General features: G+C 54.2%; 1 protein-coding gene across 2 annotated transcripts in view; it reads left to right on the top strand.

Annotated features, from left to right (window-relative positions):
* PLXNA1 (plexin A1) overlaps positions 1–19,626 on the top strand; it is a 516,682-nt gene that overhangs the window by 37,816 nt on the left and 459,240 nt on the right. For both annotated transcript variants that reach the window (XM_074957636.1, XM_074957635.1), the window contains exon 3: positions 8,797–8,979. In XM_074957636.1, coding sequence (XP_074813737.1) covers positions 8,797–8,979 — 183 coding nt within the window. The remainder of the gene's footprint in view (positions 1–8,796; positions 8,980–19,626) is intronic.

Raw genomic sequence — 19,626 nt, 5'->3', positions numbered from 1 at the left:
TGGGTTCTGGTCTCCCATTGAATCAGTGGGGCCTACATTCACCCCAGCTGATTAGGATGGAGCCTGCTGGGAAGCAGATTATGTCACCCTTTGCCAGCCATGCTGGTGTGAAGTCTCTTGTTAACCTGAGTGTTGGGTATGTGCTTTAGTAGCTATACAGGGTCAGGCAGTGTGTGTGTGGTGGTGGGGGGGTAATTGATCCCCATGCTTGAGGCTGGTCAGCCCAGTGGTTAGGAAGAAAATTTACTTGCTCCATGCAGCATGATGCAACTGGCCATATATATATATTCCCCTGACTTTATCTGAAGCACCTGGCAGTAGCCATTGCCAGAGGCCAGACTTGATGGACCAGTGTCTGGATCTGCTATGGCAGCTGGCACCATACCCTTCAAATTGCTTCCCCCATCCGATTTGACCCAGCCTTGCCTGGCCTTGCCATGGTGTCTGCCTGCACGTCCCTAGCAAGGGAGTTTGCTGTTAGTGAGCTAATTGTCGGTGTAATTATTTATTGAGGTGATGTCGGTGTTGCTGTGGCGGGCAGACGCGCGCTCCTTGCAGCCCGGAATGCAGCGGTGCAGCTGTATTTGTCGTTTCCCAGAGTTTGTTGAGACAAAGCAGACAGGAGTAAACACCATAAACATTTATCCTCTTGCATATTCAGCAGCAGATGAGGTTGGGGAAGCTGCAAATTAGAGTGCAGAGAGCAGTGTGACATGGAGATTGCATTGGCTGTGAGGTGCTGCCAGGACTTAAATACCTTCATTCGTTCTGCTCCAGTCTGCCCGGGACTCAGGCTTTCCGTTCACCCCTTCACTGCTGTCTGCTATGCACACCATGAGGCAGAGGGAAGGGAAGGGGCCCAGTGTGCTCTCTTTCTGGGAGAAGATGCATGGGGAGAGCAGGATGTCTCATGGGGGAAGAAGTGACCTGTGATTCCAGGCTGCAGGAGGGGACGTCAGAGCCTGAGTCAGGGTGGGCTTCCCTGAGTCTTGGAAGCTGCTGCCATAAGGGGGCTGAATGCACCTAGGGACCAATCTGTGCTTCTCTTAGGAGCAATGACCAGATATCTCTTTCTTCCTCTTGGGACAGACTGTTCTGGCCATCTGTGCTCTTGGGACCGGGTGGCTTAAAGGGTGATGTCTAGGGGTGTGTCCTTGGGGGCTGAGAAGTGGGAGCCTCCCATTGTCACTAACATACAGAATAGTATAAAAGTAAATGTCTCCCTTGTGTGGGGGGGCCCCCCCCCGTCCTCAATTGCTGAGTTCTTCACAGCTTCCCCTAAGAGCAAAATAACCAAGGATCTCCAGATGCTCTGCTGGGGCTGAAGCCTCTGCTATTAAATTGCTCCCCTCTTTCTCCACATTATGGATTGTTCATTAGGCCTCAGTGATTCACTGCTTCCTCAGTGGCATCTTCCTTGGTGAGGCTGAGCTGTGGGGCTCTTGCCCCAGGTTCTGGGGCTTCTGTCTCAGCCGCCAGAGAGCCAATCCATGAATGTTCAGTGGTCCCAGCCCTGATGGAGGCGAGGTTCTTCTGGGGGTGCGGGAGAAGGATGTGGGTCCCTAAGCTCAACTTGGTTTATCGCAGGAACGATGTGTTTTCTTGCCGCTGCCTTCCTGATGTTTGCGCTGTGAGAATGGAAAGGAGGAGACCAGCAAGGTCTACACCCCATTCTATTGGTAGGCAAGGTCCATGTGTGTTCAGATTGCAGGGGGCTTTTGAGCCCCTCCACCCCCCTTTCAGTATACTGAGTTGAGGATTGTTAACTCCTCACCATGCTGCTGATCCCCCATCCCCAGTGGGATGAGGCCCTAGGTAGTGGGTAAAGCAGTCTGCCTCCAGGGGCCACTGACACAGCCCTCTTTGGGAGCCAGTGAGGCCTGTGCTCAAGATGTGTGGCTTTTCGAGAGGAATTTCTTGCCTGGGGAAGGAGAGATAAAAAGTCAGGCATGGAAAGGAGTCAGCTTGTGACTGCGTCCTAAACTCTGGCACCCCAGCTAGAGGAAGTGAGAGCTGCTGAGCAAGCAAACGGAGCTGCAGCTGTGAACGGCTTTGCATCCACTGGACTGTTCCCACCTCTCTGCACTCCCCACGGCTGTGGTGCTAGCTGTGAACTGCAGCAGTGGTGTGAGCCCCTGGCCTCCTGGGTCGCCCATGAAGGCTCCTCCCACGGGCTAGAGATCCTGTCCCATAGTCATGTTGGAATTGCATGCTGCAGGCATCTTGAGGAAAAAGCAGGGAGAGGCCTGGCCCCAAGGACAGCAAGTCAAACAAAGTGAAAATGAATGGCCCTTTTAAACAGTGGGCTTAGTGCCCACTTCAAGCCAGGGGGTGCGGCCGCATGCCTAATTCCAGCACCTATGCCCATGTTGGACCTTGTGGGTAACTGAGCTCACCCGTGCCCGGCTGAAAGGCTTCAGTCGTTTCTCTTCAGTCCCCATTCCCCCTCCCTTTCTCCACATCTCCCAGAGCCTGGAACCCATGGTCAGAGGCTGTTGGACCAGGGGTTGTCATGACAACACATCTCCTTCCACTGAGGTGAAGATAGAAGCAGATTTCATGGTTCAGGGAATTTCCCAGTTCCTGACCCCTGTTCCCTGCGGTCTCCCCCCACATCCCCCCCCATCCCTGTCATCCTCTCTTAGCACCACATGTCTGGGCCTGCATCAGAGGCTGGAGGGGACGCGGCACAGACATTGTATGTTGAGTGCAGAAACCTCCTGTGTCCTTCCCCTCTCCTTTCAGTGCTGTGGAAATGAGAGACTGACACAGAAGTGCAGCAGAGCCAGGCGGGTTTGTCTCGGAGGTCCAGGATCTGGGAAAGGGGCATCCTAGGGAGAAGGATAAAATGACTCCCCAGCAGGGGCAGGTATGGCAGAGATGGCGCAGGAAGAGTCCAGCCATCGGGGGGTGAGGCCCATTCCTTTCCCTGGCTCATCTGCTGCCTCTTCTGAGCGTACTGCCTTTTCTTTTTGTTTGCTCACAACGTTGGTGGAGTCTGGGGGAAGGTGCTGGATTGGCAGCCACTGCATGGGAGAGGCAGACACGCTTCCTCCATACGCTCCCCTGTGCTGTTGTGTTTCAGGCCTGCCCAGGATGGAGAGAAGGGAATTCGGGCTCCTTGGGTCTTTCTGTTCTGAGCCTGGGCCACAGGCTGTCATCGAGGGGCCCAGGCCAGCTGTGAGGAGAACGGCTTTTCTGGGGCAGATATCAGAGTCAATAGGAATTGGATTAAGAGCAGCATTTCTGGGCCCGCAGGCCAGCTGTCTGAGGGTGACCACTCTGCATCACCACTGACCTAGGGCTGGATCGGAGCTGAAGATGAAAGGTCCTGTTTCCTGGACTGAGGTGGCAAGGAGTGGTGCAGATCAAGAGGGCAGGGCCGTGGCATTTCTGTGGGACTGAGGTTCTCCAGATTAACTGGCAGATAATTTCTTCTGCCTCTCATCAGTTTTGGAGCAGGATCACAGGTTGCAGTTCAGTGCTCTCCAAACTGAGTGAGTGTGTGTGTGTGTGTGTGTGTGTGTGTCTGACCAAACCAGGCTCCATCCTCTTGGCTGTGCATCAGTTCTTCCCTCCACGGGCACTGATAGTGACTCCTCTGTGCCTTCCCCCCTGCCTTTGGAGGACACCAGGAATGAGCCCTTCAGTCCCCCAGTGCAGGAACTGCCTGGCTCTGCTGCTCTCCCATCTCCCTGGGCAGCAGCTACAGTGCTTGGTAAAAGGAGCGCTTGGGAAAATTGCCCTACATTTGTGTCTGCCAATGCTGGGCACTGGCTGAGCTGCAATGGCTCTTGGCTGCTGTTCGAGCTCCCTTTTGAAAAGGCTTCTCCTGAATCTGCAAACTCAGGAGAGTGTTTAACCAACAACGCCGCTAGCTGATGCTGGCAGGGGATCTGCAGTCCAGCTGCGGCTGCCAAACCTGCTGGGGCTCAGCAACCCGGGGGGGCGGGGGGTTTACAGGATTCTGTTCCCTTCCTCCCACGTGGGAGCATTGCCTGGCTGGTCAGATGCATTGTGGGGAAGTTCGGCTTCCGCTGCTGAAGGCACCAGGCAGACATTCCTCCAATTGGCTGTGTTAACTCCTGTGTCCCTGAAGGGAGTGTAGTGCTGGGCTGTAAGCCCGTGAGCTTGGTGCTTGCTGCCTGCGGGGACAGCATGGGCAGCAGCTTCTCAACCGTGCTGCCTGCTCTCAGCCCTGGAGGTAGAGAGGGGGGTTTAGCCTCTGTTGCCCACTCAGTCCTTGGCCTCTCTGCTGTGACTGCCAGCAAGGGGACCAGGTGGTGCCAGCAGTGGTGGTGCCTTATGTGAGGTGGCTGTTCCCGTAAAGTGGGCTGAGACCGATCAAGCTCATGCCGCTGGGCAGACAGCAGATAGGAATCACTTTGGGTCACTACCGTCCTGGGTTGGTGACCTGGAAAGGAAATGTTTAATCTCATCTCTCCCCACCCTCAGTCATATGAGCCAGTTTTTCCCTTGTTAATGTGGTCTCATCACCTGGGCTCAGCTGTTTGGGGGATGGGTGGGAATTGGGAAAGGGACGGGGCATTATAGAAATGCAGAGACTTCCCCAAAGTCCTGAGTGGAAGGGGTAGGAGCAGCAATATTAAGCAGTGTGTTTCCTGGAGCCTTTGGTATGTAAAGTGAACCTGTTTGTCTTGGCAGATCCTTGGCTTGGGAGTGTGTGAATGGTGGTGTCACTGTGGGAAGGTCAGGGCATGGCATCAGGCAGTTTCTCTTGTGTTCCAGAGTGGACCTTTCCACTTGATATCCTATTGCTGGTGCTGTGGTATTGTGCTAGCCTGGGCTTTTCTCTGCCCACTCCAGTGGTCCTGGCAGGCTCTGTTTTAAATCAGAGCAATTTAGGAGTGGGATGGGGGAGAGGGAATGCTACATACCCTTTAGTACCCCAGGCAGAAGTTGAACCCAAATATAGGGAGTGTCTGGCAGGGGTTTTGGAGGATGACCTGGTCACCTTGATACAGCAATTGTGTCCCTGGCTAAAGGGGTCTGGTGTGGTTTGTGGCCATGGGTTGGGGCCAAACCCTGCAGGGTTTGTTTGCAGCAACAGTTCCAGTGGAGCCAATGAGGCTATTATACTTGCATGGGGAATGGCTCTGGTTTTCTAGGCTCACTGGGAAGCTCAATGGTGTTGGATTGTTGCAAGAGTATCTTGTGTAGCCTCTCTGCCAAGTTATCATTCTGGAGCTGGGGTTGTGGAGCAGGAGGAGGGAGCTCCTTTGTACAGATACTTGGGGGGGAGGGATAGCTCAGTGGTTTGAGCATTGGCCTGCTAAACCCAGGGTTGTGAGTTCAATCCTTGAGGGGGCCATTTAGGGATCTGGGGCAAATATTGGGGATTGGTCCTGCTTTGAGCAGGGGGTTGGATTAGATGACCTCCTGAGGTCCCTTCCAACCCTAATATTCTATGATTCTATGATACTTGCTCCCCGAGATGGTGAGAGATTAGGGAGCCAGTATTGTGAACTGGATGGGCCCAAGGTTGGTAACTGCCAGCCAGCTGTCCCCATGTCAGCAGTGTGAGGAGACTTTTTGCTGGGGCACCATAGATTGGACTATTACATTGGCCATGGGGGCAGCTCTGTCTGCTCCCCTCTGCTGTGGATGGGCGGGGGCACTGTCTCTGATAGATGCTGGTTTGCAATGAGAAAAATAGCTCCTTAGCCACTCAAACACGTCCTAGGCAGATCAGAAACTTGCTTAACGCTCCGCGCGCCCCCTTCCCACATTCAGTACCTCTCTTTCTCTTTCACTGTATCATTCAGCCCCACCTGATGCATGTCATCGGGAACTGCAGGCAAAGCATGCTCCATGATAAGCTGTTCACGGCCACTGATGTGACATGGGGCTACTCTTGACTTTCTCTGCACCCAGGAGCCATAGACCCCCTAAATACAGCCACTGAAAATAGCCCTTATTCATTCCCCTAATACCTTGCCAGCCCAAAGCACTATGTGAACTCTGCACAGGGATCATCTTCACCCCCTGCTGAAATGCCCAGCAGCTTAGGACAGGAAGTGAAGAATGGGGTGTCTGTTGGAAGCTGCAGGGGGAATGTACAGGGACAGAGCACAGCCTAGGAGTGTGTGAGTGAGTGTGTGTGTAGATTACAAACACGTTCCCCTTGTTCCAGCTCGTTGAGATGCAGCATTTCCTTTCTGAGAGTGAGGTGGGGGTGGGGAATGGGAAAGTGAGCAGGTGGGGAGATAGAGTGCCGGACCCCCCCCGCACAGGCCTCTGTACAGATCCAAATGAAATTGCGCAGCTGCTCCCCAGGACCACGATAAAAGCCAGAAAGGGGGAGCTCCTACACTTGGGCACTCACGGCGGCCTGGCCTCCTCTGGAAAAGGTCTGCTGCGCCCTTGCCGACTGCAGGCAGGGCTCCTGGTGACAATGTACCCCCTCATGACACCAAATCTGTTTGGGAAGGGGGCTTAGGGATGGCGGTAGAGCTGTACCCAGAGGGCGTGTTGAAACCAGCAGTGAGGGGGTTATATGGAAGGGAGCCTGGTAGCCAGACTGAGTCAGGAGACCCTGTGGGGAGTGTAATCAGATCTGGGAGTTGCTGTTGCTTGGGCTCATCTTACCTCCCAGGCTCAGTCTTTGTCTTAAAAAGTCAATCCCGTGAAGGCCAGTTTTGGCCTTTATGCAATGTTGTAGTGGCAGGCCAGGTCTGCACGCACACTCCCCCTAGCTCTGCTGGAGCGGGGCCCTTGCTGGGGTGGGTCAGCTGCCCAGACCCTCGCGCTGAATTAATATGCACTCTCCTGGCTTTGGAGCTCACTGCAGAGAAAGGCAGGGAGCCAGCCAAGCTATGGACGCTAATCACTGTTTGCCCACCCCGCCCTTGGAGCCCAGCTCAGTGGGAGGTGGGCAGCCAACCTGGTTTGAATGCTGATGGGATTCGCAGTCTTTCCTCTCCCATCCCTCCCCCAACAGTGTTTCTCTGGCTAGAAGCTCGGGCTCAGTGGTGGGTTTTTAAGTGCTGCTCCAGACGTGACTGAGGCTGGGAGCCCCTCTGCCTCACTCTCTTCTGGGACCTTGGATTAGGGAGGTTATTAGGGAGCAGGGAGAGGCTGTTTCAGGACCAGACTTTCTGGTTCAGAGACACTCTTCCCCTCTTACTCAGTATCAGTGACTGCACCTCCCACCCTGACCACTCCCCACATGTTAATCTACTGCCTCTCCTGAGGGACCCGAGCTATTGAGTCTCAGCTACAGCATGTGGCATTGGGCTGCTCTTGATCACCTTCTGTAAGGAGTGTGGGGGAGAGGAGCTTTCACACAGGGATCTGTGCTTGGTACAGCCTCTCTGGGGATTTGGCCACATTAACCCTTTGGAGGGTGGGAGGAAATGCCAGTACTCACTGATCGAAGGAGGTTCTCTGGGCACTCCACGTTCATCCCCCACTCAGCCACTGCCCTTCAGACTTGACCAAGTATCCTTTGTCAGCTCATATGGCACTTGAAGGAGATAGCAGCATCCCTTGCCTTTGTGTACAAGCCTGTGGTGAGAGGCTGAGCAGATCTGCTCTGGCTGGGAAATGGGAGCAGGCAGACTCATGACTCCTTTGTAAAACTACTGCCAGCCTCCTGTCTGGCCTCAGACTGAGAACTGCCAGCGTCAGTGAATCCTCTGGTTGGGAGAACAGCGCTGAGGGGAGTTTGAGATACTGAGTAAGGGCAATGACTGTTTTCTGCAGGAGCCAGATCAGCAATTCGCCAGGAGAGCTGTTTCCTGCAGAGGCTGGAATTGGAGGGGGTGATGCAGGTCAGGATGGAGGGGCACTGGCAAAGGGGTGTCTGGTGGTGGTGGTAGGGAGCTAGGGGCTGGAGTACTATAGATCAGGAAAGAGGGGTATCGATGGAGCTGCATGTGGGAAGCCAGGAGCTGAAACAGCTGGGAGTGTTATTGGCAGCCTGTAGGTGTGGGGTGGACCAGGGCTACGGCCAGTCTTTCATCTTATCTCCTTTGTCCAGCCCTAATTGCTCTTCCATAGAGCCAGGCACCTCAGTGGTGGAGGGGTGGGGTGGGGTGGGGAGGGGTCCTTGCCAGGATTCATATGAACAGGCTCCACTGGGAACTGTTGTGTTCGATCATTGGTGCCCTGTGGTAAGAGTCCTGAGCAGCAGGACTGTGTCTGGAGTCTGACGCTATCCCCTCCTGTCTGGGAGGCCTCTTCTGCTCTCTGTCCACCCACTTGTGCCTTGGGGTCCCTCTCAGAGAGCAGAGTCCACCCGCACCACCCAGCACCTAGGCTTCTCTGCAGACTCTGAGTTTCCCACCTCTCTGGTTTCCTGGCGCCCCAGGGCTAATCTGTGAATCCGTGCCTGGGCATAGCTAGAGTTAATGGCATATGGGTATGTCTGGTACCAGGCTGCTGTGTGTGAGCCCCCAACTGCTTCTGAGACCACAGCTTCCTGCCCCACCCAGGAGCAATCCCTGGGAGAGGGAGGGGAAGCAGAGCTCTTTGCAACCCCCATGCCTTGTTAGCAGCCTCTAAGCAATCTGAGGCAAGCCCCTGGTCACTGCCCTAATCCCTCCTCATGCCCCTAAGTGATGGGTGTCCACGCTTTCCTTGGCTGCCCTGGATCTGGGGCAGGAATTAGCTAAGGATCTGGGGCAGGAGTGGTAGCTAAGAGGGGTTCGTATATCTCCTCACTTCATTATTGCTCTAAGTCAGCAGCTCAGTCCCCCTTTGCACACAGCAGTTTAAGTGGTGTCGATGTATTGACAAATGGCCCATCTCTCTCATTCCCTTCTTCTCTGACAGCCTCTGCAGATTGACGACTATTTCTGTGGCCAGGATTTTAACCAGCCGCTGGGCGGGACGGTGACCATCGAGGGGACAGCGCTCTTTGTGGATAAGGAGGATGGCATGACCTCGGTGGCTGCCTACGACTACCGGGGACACACTGTGGTCTTCGCTGGCACGCGGAGTGGCAGGATCAAAAAGGTAGGCAACCTACTGGGCCAGGGGTGAGGAGGCTGGATGGCTGACTACCTCCTTTGGGGCAAGGGCAGGATTTCAGTGCTGTGTTTTGAGGCGTGAATGGTGTATGCAGGGTGGGGAGTGGCAGCATCGACGAAGGCCAGTTCCCTTCACTCTTGTCCACCAGGCATATTTATTAAAGCAGTTGTTTATGGCAGGATTATAGCATGGGGAAACTCCCAGCCCCACCCCAATTCAAGTCCCGGTCAGCAGGGTTAGTGGGAGTTCCCTTTGCACAGTCTCTCCGAGGGATGGGGTGTTGGGTTCACAACACAGCAAGGTATCCCAGTACTGGTGGTTTCCCTCTATACCCTGTGTCCTTTGATCACTGGATTGCTTTGCTACTGATGCGAGAGGGGCTGCACATGGGTGGTGTATGCGCTAGTGACTTGATGCCTGTGGTGCTTCGCTGGTCTCGGCCCTCTTGCCAGGTGGCAGCGCTGGCATGTGTGAGCTGGTGTTTCTTGGATGAGATGAAGCTCCTTCTCCTGGCACTTCTTGAGTTCAGAAATCCCTTCTCGCTGTTGACCTTAAGTCCTGAATTGGGCCCAAATGGCTGAAATAAGGTGGAATGGAGTGGGAAAGGCCTGAAATCTCATCAGGCAGGGCCAGTCCTCCAGGGCAAATAGCCTTTCGCCCAGGCTGGCCCACTCAGAAGATCAGCAGGGGTGAGAGCTTTTATCTTGCCATAGCACCTGTGCTTAGCTTAGACATTTCTGGGCTCATCCCTGTCCCATTTGGCTGGGTGATGTTGCCCCAGAGGGGGGTGACATGTTTCTTAAACTGCAAGTATAGAATAGTGAGGTTGCTTCCCCTCTTCCCTGCCTGCATTGCTAGCATCGTTAAGCTCCCATCCCCATGTCATGCTAGGCCCTGTTGCAGCCTCTGTCTTGGGAAAGCCCTGAGGTGGATGGCACTGCTCCACGGTGGGAGCTGAAGGAATCCAATAAGCTTCCGTAGAAGGGGAGTTCTCTTTGGGGCTGCGGCGTGCTCCAGCCTGGCTGACTTAAGCCATCTGTGAGCAAAATTCCACAATGTTGGGGAGACCTCTCTTCCCCAGTGACACAAAAGGCTTCTTGTTGGTGGCAATTAGCAAATAAGTCTGTGCCTCTCGCTGCATCTCCACGAGGCATGGATTTCCTGTTGCTATAACATCATTCCTATAATTACAGCTGCATCTGCCCTGTATAAACACTGTGCACCTTAAGTGCATCCTCCACCAGGCAAAGTCATGTTGAGGGTCCTGGTACAGTCCTGCCGGAGGCCTGAAGTGCAGGACTCAGCTGGAGCACCCAGCCCTGTTCATTCCTCTAGAGCTCGGACACACAGCCACTTGGACCTACCCACTATCCAGCCCTGGGGATCAATGGCTTGAGTTTTGAGCTCCTTTTGGCATCTTTGTTTCCCAGCTAAAATACCTCTTTTTCTGAAATGACTCACTGGTATGTAGAAGCAAAGACAGCTCCTAAGAGTTGTGATGCAGTTGGGGGTGGAAGTGCTACCTTTGCCATCAAGGTGGGGTGGGGTCCATTGGCACTGGGCCATGCAATAGTCACCTTGGAAGGCCTGAAGCCATTGGCAGCTGTTTCCTTGCATGAATTGGCAATGCGATAGGCAGACCACATGCTCCCTCGGGGTCAGTGTTTACATAGCTAAGTTAATAGGGGGATTAAATTAGAAGGGGCTGTAGGCCCCCCCACCTTCAGTGAGGCGGCGAAGGGTTTCAGGCTAGTGGGGACATTATGCGCAAGGAAGGCCAGGTGCTTTTAACTAGGGGTTTGGACTCTCAATGTGCTGTACAAACATGAGCTAAGTGTTCTTCTAGCCCCTCTACCTCAGGAGATGGATCTGTATCCCAATGTATTACCTATTTTATAGATGTGGAAACTGAGGCCCACTGAGATGCAGTGACTTGCCAAGGCCACTTCGCAGGCCAGTGGCAGAGCCAGGAGCAGCGCTCAGAGTTCCTGGCCCCTGATCCCTTGCTGTAGCCACTAGACCCTGCTGCCTCTCTATCTGCCTGCGTACAGTATGTTGGACTTGACCTGTGTGGGTTTCCTTTGGGCTGCTAGTCTGCGATCAGTGTGTGTGGTACAAATCCCTTCACCCCTATAGAAGTGCTGGAGGAAGCAGACTTTTGCTGAGGTGCTGATTTCTGGTTCGCTGGGTCGGGAATGCAGAGATTGGCCCAAGGCCAGTTTAGGACTGAACTAGGAGTGTGTTTAAGTCATTATGCTGGTGTCAGCCTGCGTGGGGCCAGTGCTGGCAGAGGGGAGCCTCTGTGTGTGAGTGGGGGTTAGACAGAGCTGCTTGCACTGCCCTCTCCCCTGTCTCCTTGGCTTGGCTCCAGCGGAACTGAAAAGCCACAAGGGGTCCTAGCCATCATGGCATCCTGCATACACGTGCCGTGCTGAGCTCAGCAAGATCTCTGCCACTCCCCAGTCTTTGCTGACTACCAAAGCCCAGCATCAAAGGCAGCACCCAGGCCTCTGATCCACCCTCCCATGCTGGCTGGTAACAGGACAGAGACCAGGCTGCTGGATTCGAGACCTTTTTGACAGTCAGTTTGTGGATTTGAAATCATGATGAGCGTGAAACTGGCTTCTGGGTTGGTGTGGGGAGAGGCCCGCTGAGACTGGGTGGCTGTTGGCAAAGAGGAGAGTGTGTATGTCTGGATGGGTGGGAGGTTGGTCTCTGAACACCTTTCCCCCACCATCTCATTCTTCTGGAATGCATCCGTTGGCAACACTCTCCCTGACTCTGAAATCTCCCCTTTTGGGATGCAACAATAGGCAGTCCCCACGCATCTACCCTCCTGCTCTATCTGGGATCCTTCCCCATCCCTGGTCTGGTGGCATCTGTTCTGAACCCCAGGTACAGAATAAACCCAAGAAAAAAAGGGGCCCACACAGAAGAGCTGTGACCCCAGCTGGTGCAGAAAGAGAGTCTAGGAGGCAGCTCTGGGCTTGTGTCTATGATTTGGAGTTCAAGGTGCAAACCTGCAGTACTGGGGAGGGGAAGAGATTGACCCTCCACACACACTGGGCCAAGTTCAGTCTTGCTGTAGGTGGGGGCAGTTGCATGAACTCCAGTAGAAATGCACTTGCACAGGTCTGAATCCAGCCCATTGTTTGTAGTTCCTTCTGTCAGAGGATCTCAAGGCATTTCCTGAGCGTTAGTGAATGAAGACACCTCACTGAAAACACCTCACATGGCTCGGTGGGTTGCGTCAGTATCCTTATCTCAGTTTTACAGATGGGGAAACTGAGGCACAGAGCAGGTTAGGGACATGCCCAAAGTCACATAGTGAGCTGGTGTGCCAAATCCAGGACCTAGGAATCCTTGCAGTCTGCCCTCCATTCCTACAGCTAGGCCACGCTTCTTGTAGATGCTCAGTGAGTGAGGCTTCCGAAAACCCTTGGATTTCTTCATCTGTTCCGAAGTCTCAATTTCCCTTTCTCTCCTTCAGTTTCCTTCTTTCTCGGCATCATCATCTCCATCAGAGGAGGCATCGGGGTTGCTAGTAAGTCGGCATGGATTGCGAGAGGCTTGCTGCCAGAGGCAGCTTGTCCTCCCTTCCCAATCAATAAGGGAGCTGAAGTGACTGGTGTCGCATTTCCACCAGCCTCTCCTGCTATTGAATTCCAAATTGCAGGTTTTAAATAGGTTTGTGCCAGTGTGGTGCAGAGGGAGGGGAGGGAAGTGTGGGAGGAGGATTCATGAAGCCACTGAGACAGTGTTACACATCCAGTTATTTATCCCTGGAACCTGACGATTGCTATTTGTCTGGCAAATTTCTCCCTGAGGTGCCAGGTCTTTCTCTGTTTCCATTCCTGCATCTTCATCGAACTTTTCCCTCCCTCTCTTCCTGCAACTTCTGTGGCCCTGCTGTGGTGGTAGCTAGAGAGAGTGCCCATCCAAGGCTCATGGGCAGCCCCCCCGGTTCTGGGTAACCCCCTCAGGTTACTAGGGGATGCAGGGCTGGCTCCTGCTGAGCCTTGTGGTGATTTTGGAACTTTAGACCCGCTAGTGTGGCTCATGTTTTTTGGAGTCTCTCCTTTTTTCCATTTGCTTCACTCTGCCCGTCTGCAGCCATAGTATCGGAGTCCCTGATGCTCCATGGCCCACCGGGTGTGATGGGCTCTGGCCCGTTAGGTCTTAAGGAAACCAAATGGGGTTTGGTGGGAAACAAGCAGTGGTTCTTAGTCCCGTTTCCAGTGGGCAGGTCTCATCACAGCCCTGGTGGGCCCGCTCCTGAGAGAGGCCAAGGACGGGACTCCCCTCCCACTCTATGGGCCAGGCTAGGATTCACTGATGGGACAGTATAGGGGATGTTTCTCCGTAGGCTGTCCTCTAGGGCACTGCTTCTCAAGCTATCTGATGTGGGGGACCGGCAATTTTTTTTTTCAGTGTGCGCGCAGACTGGCAGCTGATGGCTTGCGGACCGGCACCGGTCTGCGGACCACCACTTTGAGTAGCGCTGCTCTAGGGTCCATCGCTATTGCATTGGAGCACCTTGCAGGGTTTTTAAAAGGGGAAGAGCACTCGCTTCCTCCTCCTCTGTGTTTCCTTTCTTCTCTCCCCCAGAGGCAGAGGAAATAGTCTCTTTGGTAAGAGAGGGGCGAGGGTTTGCTTACAATTCGAAGCAAAGCAGAAGGTGGAAGTGTTACATTTAGTTCTGAAAGCAGCGAGGTCTGTGCTCACTCTTACCCCCATGGGAGCAGGTTTCACAGTCCAGATCTTCCCCAGGGGAGTCCCAGCTCCTGCACTCATCATGGGGCAGCCTCATTGGTCACCCATGTCATTGTTGCAACTGGGAGCTTGTGCTGTGTGTGTATGATGGGAATTTGCCATAGAGGCGGGTGTTGTCTGCGTACTGCTGGAACTTCGGCCTGTGTTGTCTCACCAGCTCTTCCTGGGTCTGTCTGGGTGTTGAGTAATAAGGGGGAGAGGAGTGAGCATCGTGGGGCTCTGCAGGTGAAGGCTTTGGAGGTGGAAGAGCAGTTACCCATGATGTCTTTCTGGGTGCTCTCCTGAAGGAAGGACCCAAGGTATTTCAGTGTATTTCCGTTCTCCAGCTGCGGGGGTATTTGGAGATCAAGGATCTCAGACGAAAAGGTCCAGCCAGATGAGCATGGCTGGACTTCCCCTGTTAATGGGTAAGGGAGGTTGGCCACCAGAGCAGCCTGTGCTCTTGGTGTCCCGTGCTCTGACTCTGTGGGACCGAGGCCGTGCCTGCTGACAGGAGGCCTTGGAGACCGTGCTTTGCCAGCTCCTGGATTGCTTAAAAAGGGCTGTAGTGGTATGTGAGGTCTCTCGTGTGGAGCAGTGATTTTTTTCGGTAGTGGTTGGACTACTGTGCGCTTCAGGATGCGTGGGGATCTCGACCTATTCTTTGGTTAGAAGCCCTCAATCTTCAGGGCTGCCAATCCAGTATCCGTCACCAGAACAAAATCCAGCCGGGTACTGATACAGTAACGATGAAACCTGGGCTTCCGCTGACTTTGGAAGCCCACCCTACTGAGCCCAGTCAGTGGCAGCCAGAAACGTAAGGAGGGGGGAGCAGAGGGCTCTGAAGGTTTGAGGGTGTGTCCCTCATATGGGGGAGGGTGGATCCTTTTTCAACCACTGCACGGTTAGGGCTCATGTGCTGAAGGCTGCTGAGTGAGTGAGTGTGTGTGTGTGTGTGTGTAGGGGAGGGGTGTCCCGTGTCCCCTCCTCTAACCTTGGAGCATTGGCATGGGGGGCGCGACATGGAGAGCTCAGCTTCCCCCAGCAGGGGCCGTCTGGCTGGAACTGGAGGATGGGGAAAGTGCTACCTCAGCAGTTACCTGATCTTCCTGGGGAGCCCGGTGTAACCAGACCCTGCCGCGGGCTGTCTCTGCTGCTGCAGCAGGGGGAGAATCCCTCCAGCCCTCTGGAGCTGGAGCAGCGCCGGTTCAGGTCTCAAGCAGTCTGTTTTCTGGAGGCTGAGTCTGCTTGGGAGATTTGGCTTGTTGTGTGAAAGGGAGAGCAGGACAGGCGGAGCACTCGCTTCCCCACTAGGGTCTCTGGAGGGTGAGGAAGGAAGCCTTGTGTAGGTGACTCTGTAACCCGTGCTGGGTGGTGGAGAGTGTGCTCGTGGAGCCCCACCCAGAGAAGTAGCCTGCTAGCTTGAGGGCATGGAATGAGGAGAACACAGACATGTAGGTGGTACGCGTCTCCTCTGACCTCCTGCTGCTTAGAGCCCCAGATTTTCATGCCCCAACCCTGTGGGGGTTGCACCAGTTGCCTCTTGTAGGAGGTTGAATGTATCGTGGGGAAACCTGGAAGAATTAAATTGGACTAATACCATTGGTGCCTGCCTTCCCTTTATACATGTACCTGCCAGGCAGGCCAGCTGTAACCTACTTCCTGGAAGGAAGGTGGGACTTCCTGAAGTGGAAGGCTAGTGGGTTATAGGTTGAGTCCTCCTCCAGCGCTGTCCTGCTTCCCGGTGCTGATGTGCTTTATGGAGCAACAGAGAAGAGTGGTGTTATTGCCCAAAGGGTATTGCATCTGTGTGTTGTGTTGGCAATGGGGAGGGGAGTGTGAGCCAGGAGCGTGGCTCAGCTTGCCTCTCTTCACTACAGGGTACTGAGCTTCCTTAGTTCTCACTGAGTTCCTCACAGGATCAGGCCCTTAGCCAGGCAGGTGGGATTGAGGGGCACTGGCAGAGCTGTTGCGGAGGCAGGGACTGGGGATCAGGGGCTGCAGGGCAGGATCAGGGGGCACATTGGCAGAGCTGTTGGGGAGTCCAGGACTGGGTAGCAGGGGGGCTGCAGGGTGGGATTGAGAGGCATCAGCATGACTGCGAGTTGTCCAGCACCTGCCCATCTCTTAAGAGCCATGAGCTTGCTCCAGTGTTCCCTTGGCAAGTAGCTACATTTGACACCATGCTGCTGGATAATCCCCTTTCCCTCTCAGGTTTCTCTCCCCTCCTGAGGGAGGTGAAGTCTCTGCCGTAATGTGGGGCACAGCAGGAGAGAAATGCCAAGTCTAAGCCTTGCTGCCTGCTTCCTTTCCCTGCGTGCTTGGCAGGCAGCCTTGTTTGTCAGCCCAGCAGTTCCACCCCCAGCTGTCTCCTCAGCCCTGTAATGTGTTAGCATGGGATCTGGTTGGAGAACTCCTGGGTCCTGTCCCAAATGAGCCCAGCCTTTCTCCACATGAGCTGGTGGGGGGGTGTGGCACGTGGTCTAGACTGTGTGCCCATCAGCAAACATTGGCTGCTTTCCCAGTAAGCTCTCTAGAAATGGAGGGGGGGAGTGTGTTTCGGATGGATGTGGGTCAGTGTCCCCTGCCTCAGAATGGGCTGCCTCCTACCGCATTTGGAGCACCTGTCACAACCTGATGTGGTGCTGACATGCCTTTCCCATCCAGCTAGCACAGATGCCAGCTTGAGCTGCAGACCCGCCTGAGTTCCTGGGTTCGGGCAGTCGCCACCCTTAACCTCCCGGTAACTTTCTGTAAAGAGGTAGCTGCATTGCTGTAGTGGTGGTGAGGTCAACGTGACGTAACCCATTCGGCAGTCTGGTTGCTGCTGCTGAGGGTAGAGTGGTAATGTGGCTGCGTTAGTGAATAACGCTCCCCCAAATGCCCACACAGTGTGTTGGGTTAGACCCCACAATAACATGACCTTGTAGTGAAAGTCCCCCAGATCACAAGTGTGCTGGTGTCTGTGGGACGTCTCTGTGCCCTGGGAAACCCCATTGCCTGCATGTGAACATCCTGCTCCCTGCCCAAAGCTCAGCTGGCCAAGCTGGGTCTGAGCAACCTAAGAGCTCACCCAGGACAGACGGACGCTTCTGCTAGCATTTCCAGGAGCCCTGCAATGGATGCTGGGTTAAAGAGGATGCTGGTTTTGACATCCGGAGTTGAGGGGGTGAGGGTGGGGAGAGTCACTGCTCTGTCTGCACATTCCCTGGATGGCAGCTCCAAGCACTTGCCCAGGCTGTCGCCTGCAGACAGAACTCTCCTTTGTCTCAGGAAAGGGTCACGCGGGCTGGCTTGCTTGCAGGCTTCCTAGACATGCTACAAACAGTTGCCTCTCAGAGGCTGAGCTGCTGGTCAGCACCTGTTGCTGTTGCAGCTGTAGCCTCTTCCCTGACCTGCACTTCCCCATCCTGTCCCCCCTTGTTTACCTTCACCCCTTGCCCCCTTTTCTTGGCTGTGCACAGGCAGGAGGATTGTGTCGCACTTAGAATCATCCTCTCCCCTGACTGACGAGGAGTCCAGTCCGGCACAGGAGCTGGCTTGAATGGTGCTGAGCCCCTAGGGCAGGCGGGGAGGGGAGTGACTGGCAGCAGATGGCAGGACAGTCAGGTTTGGGAATAGATGGTTTTAATGGTGATACAACTGCAGTCGTAGGTGACTTGTACCACCGGGCTCTGAGGATTGCACTAGCAGGGGGGTTGCAGGTCAGGATTTAGGAGCCTTGGCACAGCTGTGTGGTGGGGAGCCCAGGACTGCACTTGCGGGATGTATTGCAGTCAGGAGTGAGGAGCATCAGCAGAGCTGTACAGGACAGAGATTTGGCAGGAATGGGATGCTGTGTGGAGCAGACCAAGCTATTGAAACCCCAAACAAGTTGGTCCTGCCTGGTGGTTTCCTTGCTGTGTCACCAGGCACATGGCTATTTTTGGAAGGCCCAGTCTTTGAAATGTTGTGCAAGTACCCGCATGCCGTGTGCTCTCCACAGTCATGGGGTTGTTGTGTGTTGTCTGGGTAATTTTTGCCATTGCCAGGATGAGTAACTGGGGGATGATCTTCCCGAATACTGCCAGTTTTGTATGCAAGCCACTTCCTCTTAGGCTACAGCAGAGACTGGGGAGAACTATCAGAGACCTGTGGGTTTTACCTTGTGATTTACTGGATTTTTAGAACGAGGGAAGTTACACTGTGAGTTGATCTTTTTGTGTTCCTTTATTCTCTGTGGTGGTTTCCAGAGCAAATCTGCTCTGTACAAGGCAAATGAGATTTGATTCCTAACTCTGGCTCCTGCCAGGCAGTTGCTGACCCCTTTCCTCCTCTTGACTTTCACTGGACAATCATGGTTTCCTTGGGACTGTCTCATGCTCCTGCAAAGTGGGACATTATGGGCCTGATGTGCAAAAAGCCACATGCACAGTGCATAACTGTGCTCACTGATGCACTTAATTTGCTCATGCAAACATGTATCTCCAGCTGATGTTTATATGCACGTGCTGAATGCATACACAGTTTCATGTATGCTTAGTGTGCATGTGAAAAATGCACCAGGAGCTATAAGCTTATTGAACATGAACAAAAAATGCACCATTATTTGTAACTTGTATCTTCACTCTTGCTTACCACAGTTGCCCAAGCGTACATCTCAGATCAAGATGGAGCATTGCGTACTGGGACTTGTAGTCCTGTGGGGCCACCTCTCCATGCTAGGAATAGTGTCTGCTATCTGTTCCACATTATGCAAACTACACATTGCCCTAGGGCTTCTGCTAAGCCCCACTGTGGCCCCCTTAGTTGGATGCCACCTGACTTGTTGGGGAGGTAGGATCAGCTCTGACATTCAGCAGCCAGCTGGCCCTAAGCTTACAATAGCTCCCAATCTGCTGGAGTTCCCTGAAATACTGAGGAGGGAGATGAGGCAGTTCAGAGCGGGGTGCCCTGCTGCCTCCTTGCTGCAGGCTCAGGGCTTTAGGGAGCCAGCTTGTCACTCGGATGAGGAGGATTAAGCTGTGAACACCTTTTGGAAGGGGATTAGTTGGGATCCAAGGGTTTTGGGGTCTTAATTTGTATTTTTCAGGATAGGCGTTTGGATGGCTTCTCTGGGGCCACTGGTAGGAAGGGGGTTGTGGGGAGTTACTCCAGATATACCCCGCAGTTAGTGAGAGCAGAATTTGACCCAGTGGTGGGATTAGGATTGGGCCGAAAATTCAGGGAAGCAGGTGATTTATAACAGAGGCTGTGGGATCCTAGAGGCAGTTAATGGGAAGTGGGGGGGGGGGGGGTTTCTGCTGGCTGGGGCTTTGTACACAGCAGCTTCCTTGCTCTCCCCAGTGCACTGGGCAGAGGTGGGAGGTGGTGTTGGGGAGCTCTTTTCCTTCACTGTCGGGTACATAGTGGCTTAACAGCTTTATTCCTTTACCTGCAAATGGGCTTGAAGGATGTACCAGGCACTGCTTAGCTCGAGGCTGATGTGAAGGGTGAGCGAGGCCATATCAGAAAGGCCCCAGGGCTAGTGCCCTGGTGAGAAGCTCACCCTCTGACCTGTGGCTGCTGGGACAGGCGAGGCTGCTGGGGTTCTTATCAGGTTGCTGTTCCCAGAGCCTGCTCAGGGGCTCCATCTTCCATATCAGCCTCTGGATAGGGGGTGTCAGATAACGGTTGCGTCCTCCCTCTTTTTTCTAGGCCGCTAGAAGGAAGTGTGTCTTTGTTCCCCCACCCCTGAGCCTCCTCCCTGTTGGGATGGTGGATCCACCAACTACCTTTCCCCAACCACTCTGCTGCTGCTGCCAGGGGTCATGTGCAGGAAATATGCATCTCTACCCCCCCCCTCCTGGCTGCTGTATGTCTGGTGGTGTGCCCATTCTCCTGTCCCTTCCCCCATCAGCT

The sequence above is a fragment of the Natator depressus genome, chromosome 7 (assembly GCF_965152275.1).
Source record: "Natator depressus isolate rNatDep1 chromosome 7, rNatDep2.hap1, whole genome shotgun sequence".
Classification (NCBI taxonomy): domain Eukaryota; kingdom Metazoa; phylum Chordata; order Testudines; family Cheloniidae; genus Natator; species Natator depressus.
The sequence above is the reverse complement of the archived record's forward strand: the minus strand, read 5'-3'. Positions and strand labels throughout refer to the sequence as shown.